The sequence below is a fragment of the Epinephelus moara genome, chromosome 6 (assembly GCF_006386435.1).
Source record: "Epinephelus moara isolate mb chromosome 6, YSFRI_EMoa_1.0, whole genome shotgun sequence".
NCBI lineage: Eukaryota > Metazoa > Chordata > Actinopteri > Perciformes > Serranidae > Epinephelus > Epinephelus moara.
This window is the reverse complement of record NC_065511.1, coordinates 23,679,855-23,684,398: the sequence shown is the minus strand read 5'-3', so window position 1 is coordinate 23,684,398 and position 4,544 is coordinate 23,679,855. Positions and strand designations below refer to the sequence as shown.

General features: G+C 39.6%; 1 protein-coding gene across 1 annotated transcript in view; it reads left to right on the top strand.

Moving 5' to 3' along the window:
- LOC126391739 (C-reactive protein-like) overlaps positions 1–2,648 on the top strand; it is a 4,869-nt gene extending 2,221 nt beyond the window's left edge. The window contains exons 3-4 of the mRNA XM_050046657.1: positions 564–618; positions 2,288–2,648. Coding sequence (XP_049902614.1) covers positions 564–618; positions 2,288–2,415 — 183 coding nt within the window. The 3' untranslated portion in view covers positions 2,416–2,648. The remainder of the gene's footprint in view (positions 1–563; positions 619–2,287) is intronic.
- Positions 2,649–4,544: the final 1,896 nt, after the last annotated feature.

The following is a 4,544-nucleotide window of genomic DNA, read 5'->3' as shown; positions in this document are numbered from 1 at the left end:
GTGTGTGTGTGTGTGTGTTATAATATGTTCTGCGTATCTGTGTTCATTTGTTGCATTCACAGACTCGACATCAAAGCATGTGATATTTCCACTTTCATCAAAAAATTAATTATTCTGTTTGCGGGAGGAAACAACCCACCTTTAGATCTAAACAGAGAAACGGATTTTGTTAACCATACATGTTGACTCGACTTCATGAAAACTTCACAACATTTATAAATCTCAAATGATGAAGGGGCCACACCATGGCGAGCGGTGCTCACATGTTTCCCATTTGATTTCAAGCATCAGTGGTTCATATGCTTCTGTATGTTCCTACAGTACATGAACATTTAGCATTTTTCTTTCTTCTTCTTTTTCTTTTTGGTAGATCTGTCCGGTAAAATGTTGACCTTCCCGGAGCAAACCAACACGGCAAATGTGAGACTGATAACTTCAGCACAGAATTTCAGTGCTGTAACTGTCTGTCTCAGGTAGTGCAAAATGCATGCAAGAACTCACTATAACTCTGACTATAAAAGTATTACATTTGATTTCTTTGTTTTTTCTTTCAATTCCTGCAGATCATTTACAGACCTCAGCAGAGCCCACGCACTTTTCTCTCTGGCCACGTCATCTGTTCACAATGCCTTCCTGATATTTAAGAATGCTGATGTGATTGAGCTCTATGTCCAGGATAGAAGGGCCAATTTTGCAGCAGATGACTACAAGCTGAACATGTGGCAATCTGTTTGTTCTACATGGGACTACACATCTGGTCTGGTGCAGCTGTGGTCATAGACCGCGGAACTGGGGGGGCCAGGGGGGCCATGGCCCGGGTAACTTTTGTACTCTGACATAGAGGGCTGCACTGGGATTGGGTCCCGCGGGTCCCCATTAAACAGTAGAAGAAGAAGATGTAGCCTAGCGACAGGATGTCAACACAGGAACTTGGTGCACATGCATGAGCGTTTCCACTCCATATTTATTCATAAATGGACAAATATGCCCTGAACCAGCTTTCATACCAATTTGCCGCTTGCTCCACTTGTCTGTCTGCCTTTATTTCATTAAAAACTAAATGAAAACAACGAAATAGGAGCGCTATTCCTGACCAGTGCGTCAAAAGACATGCAGACCAGGGAAACAAAACAAACAACCCCATGAATCTCCTTATTAATAGCCTATAAAATGACGTGTTTTCTCCTGCGGGACGGGAGAAGACACAAAATCAATGCATCTCTATTATTGTGCGGGCATAAATTCTCAAGTTTTGCGGGAGCGGGCAGGAGTGGACATACACGTTGCGGGCGGTAATGGTCAGAAATTCAGCGTTCTGGTTACTTTTCAGTAACTGCGCAGCTGCGCTTGTTTTGTTGTTGGGTGTGTGTGTGTGTGTGTGTGTGTGTGTGTGTGCGGCTCTGCACATNTAAGAAAATTTACACTAGATATTGAAAAACATTTTTGTAATAAAGCTGGGAATACATGTCCAGTGCATACAAACTGTAGGCCTATTACCTACTGTGGTTGAGATGACTACACTCCACCAGTCTCCTCCGGTCCATCCTCCTCATCCACAAATCTCAACGAGACTCTCCTGTCCCTCGTCGACCTCCTCGACATTTCTCCTCCAGTATTTACAAAACTATAACTAACTATATCTATGTATGAACTATAAAAACACAAACTACTGCAAAAAAGACGAACGATGGCAAAACTACCAACTATGGTGAAAACACAACGAAAACACGGCAAAGACACTCAAAAACACACTATAAAAAAACTCAAAATCTCTCCAAAAAAACACAAAAATACTATTATTTACAACACTAAATATTATTTACAAAGAAAATGTCACCCAAACTCCACTAAAACTCACCAAAACTCCGCTAAAACACCGCTAAATCACTCCAACTTGCACTCTCCTCGTCAGCTGTCACACTCCTCCTGCTGTGCTCACTTCCCTCCCCTCCTCCACAGGTAATGACGTCACTACCGTAATGTATATCACTGGAAAGCTCCGCTTCTCAGCTTTCAGAATCCGTTGGAATTACGTCAATAGCGTGAATGGTCGAGGAGTTACAGTAATTTGAAAAATAAATATAAAAATAAAATTAAAATCAATTATGAGTTTTCCAAATCAATGCTTGCATCGTTCAAGACGCATGCATCTAAAAGTCGATTTTTTTTCCCCCACCCCTACTGTAGACTGTTGAATTTTGATTCCTTTGACATCAGAACACAAACTCTTCACCAGCAAGATTCCCCTGGCGGGAGGTTTGGTGCTGATCAGTCCTTCCTTGAGAAGGTGAGATCAAGCGCTACGTGGAATATCTGAACTTCACCCCGGGGAATGTGCTCAACTGGAGGGCGTTGGAGTTTGTCACCAATGGAAGAGTGCTGATAGAAGATCGACAAATGGCCTGTATGATGTAGCCACAGTAAAGCAAGACCTTAAGTAATACTCCATACAAGGTCTTTTCTTTTGAGTATAACACGCTAACACACTGTAGACGTAAACAGTGGCTTTAAAAAGTTTGTGGCTTAGTCTTAGGAAATTGCGGTGGCTTTAATCAGCTTGAAATAAAAAAAAAACGATCCAGTTTTACAAATTACAATCCTTATTTCTGATGCCAATCTTCACTGTAACTGTGCAATTGTTGTATGTAATCATGTGACCTTTGTGATACATCTTCGGTCTGTCATGTCTGTGATGTTCTTCATGACAGCTCATTAAAAATGACACATTTTGCAGTTCCTGTCTCATGTCCGTCATTCTGACATAAATCATTTGATAATATTTAGCACATCAGTGGAAGGCAGGGGTGCCCTGGACCTTTTGGGGCCCCTTGATAACTGCTCAACAAGCCTTGATGCAACACATTTCTTTTCATCTCTATATGTTTTAGAGGCCCAATCCAGCTTTGGGTCCCAGAGGTGCTACAAGAGGACTACTTTAACATTACATCTTTCTGCTTTAGCCTATGGGCAATTACTAGAACGCAAGCCTATGAAGGCACTGGTACTGCCTTCGGTTGCTGCATCAGTGTCTTTAAAGGAATCATTTCCACAGGGGATTGGGGTGGAGGCGTCCTCCTTACTATTTAAAATCCTTTTTTTGTCTGCACCACTTTTATTGTTTAAAGTTGATTTTCATTGATTTCTGATGTTGAACTCTGAAAAAAACAAACAATTTAAGCAAATTATGAATGAGCAGTGTTGGGAAAGTTTCTTTAAAAAAGTAATTAGTTATAGTTACTAGTTACTTTCCCCAAAAAGTAACTGAGTTAGTAACTGAGTTACTGCACTATAAAAGTAACTAATTACCAGGAAAAGTAACTATAGCATTACTTTTTTATAAAATACTCAAATACGTCAAATTGCTTGGACCCCCCCATAATGGAACTGTATGTAATGAAGTTCAACATTGAATATGTTAAATGAATGAAACTGACACTTAATAGAATAAAACATTGTACACTTATCTGCACTAGTTAACGAACCTCCATTAATCGTGCAATTTAAATGTGAAAAGTCTCATTGACTGACCGTCACCTGTGTGTATGCGGAGAAGGAGAGGGGCGGAGGGAGCAGAGCTGTGGAAACATCCTGCAGTCCGACATACTATCATGCGTTTAAATAACTTATTAGACAGATATATATAGAGAAAGACGACGTTTAGAGAGCAAGCCCAAATAAGTGACTCCACTTTAGAAACAAGCCCAAAAGGCAGCAAACCACGACTACCAATACCTGTAAGCGACTTTACAGAAAAACAAGCCCACACAGCAACCCTGCTTGTGTGCTTGTGAATACCCGCCCTACTCTGCCTCTGATTGGTTTATGATGAAATTTTACTCTTCCTAAGCCAATCATCAGTTATGCGGTTGTCTCTCCCCTGCCCTCACCAAAGAAAACAAACTTCAGAGCTCCACTGAGAAGGAGCTTGCTTAGGTGAAAGCCGCTGCAGTGAACTCAAGTAAAGCCGAGTAACGGCGCATTTTATTGTGAGTAACAGTAACGGCGTTATAACAGGGGAGACAGTAACTTTTTTGATTACTTGTTACTGAAAAAAGTAGCGCCGTTAGTAACGCTGTTTATTTATAACACTGGTATTCCCATCACTGTGAGTATTAGAAGTTTTTCCTTTTAAATGGACACTCAACAAAAATATAAACGCAAAATTATTGTTTTTGCTCTCAATTGTCATGAATTGTAATAAAAGATCTAATACTTTCTCCTTGCACAAAAGGCTTAGTTCTCTTAAATTGCCAACAATTTATGAACCATACACCAGACAGTTGTGGTACATCAAGACTGTGATTAAATAAACAGCATCATCTTTTATTTAAACTTGTTTGCTGATTATTTATTTGTTGTTATGTTATTATTATTTTCATTATTTCTTTTTCATGTTACTTTATCCTGTTGACTCAATTAATCTGTTGTCATTTTTTCTATCGTTGCCTGTAAGGTGACTTTAAATGTGTCTGGAAAGGTGCCTATGAATAAAATGTATTGTTATTATGATTATCATTATTTTTTAAGATATTTTTTAGGGCATT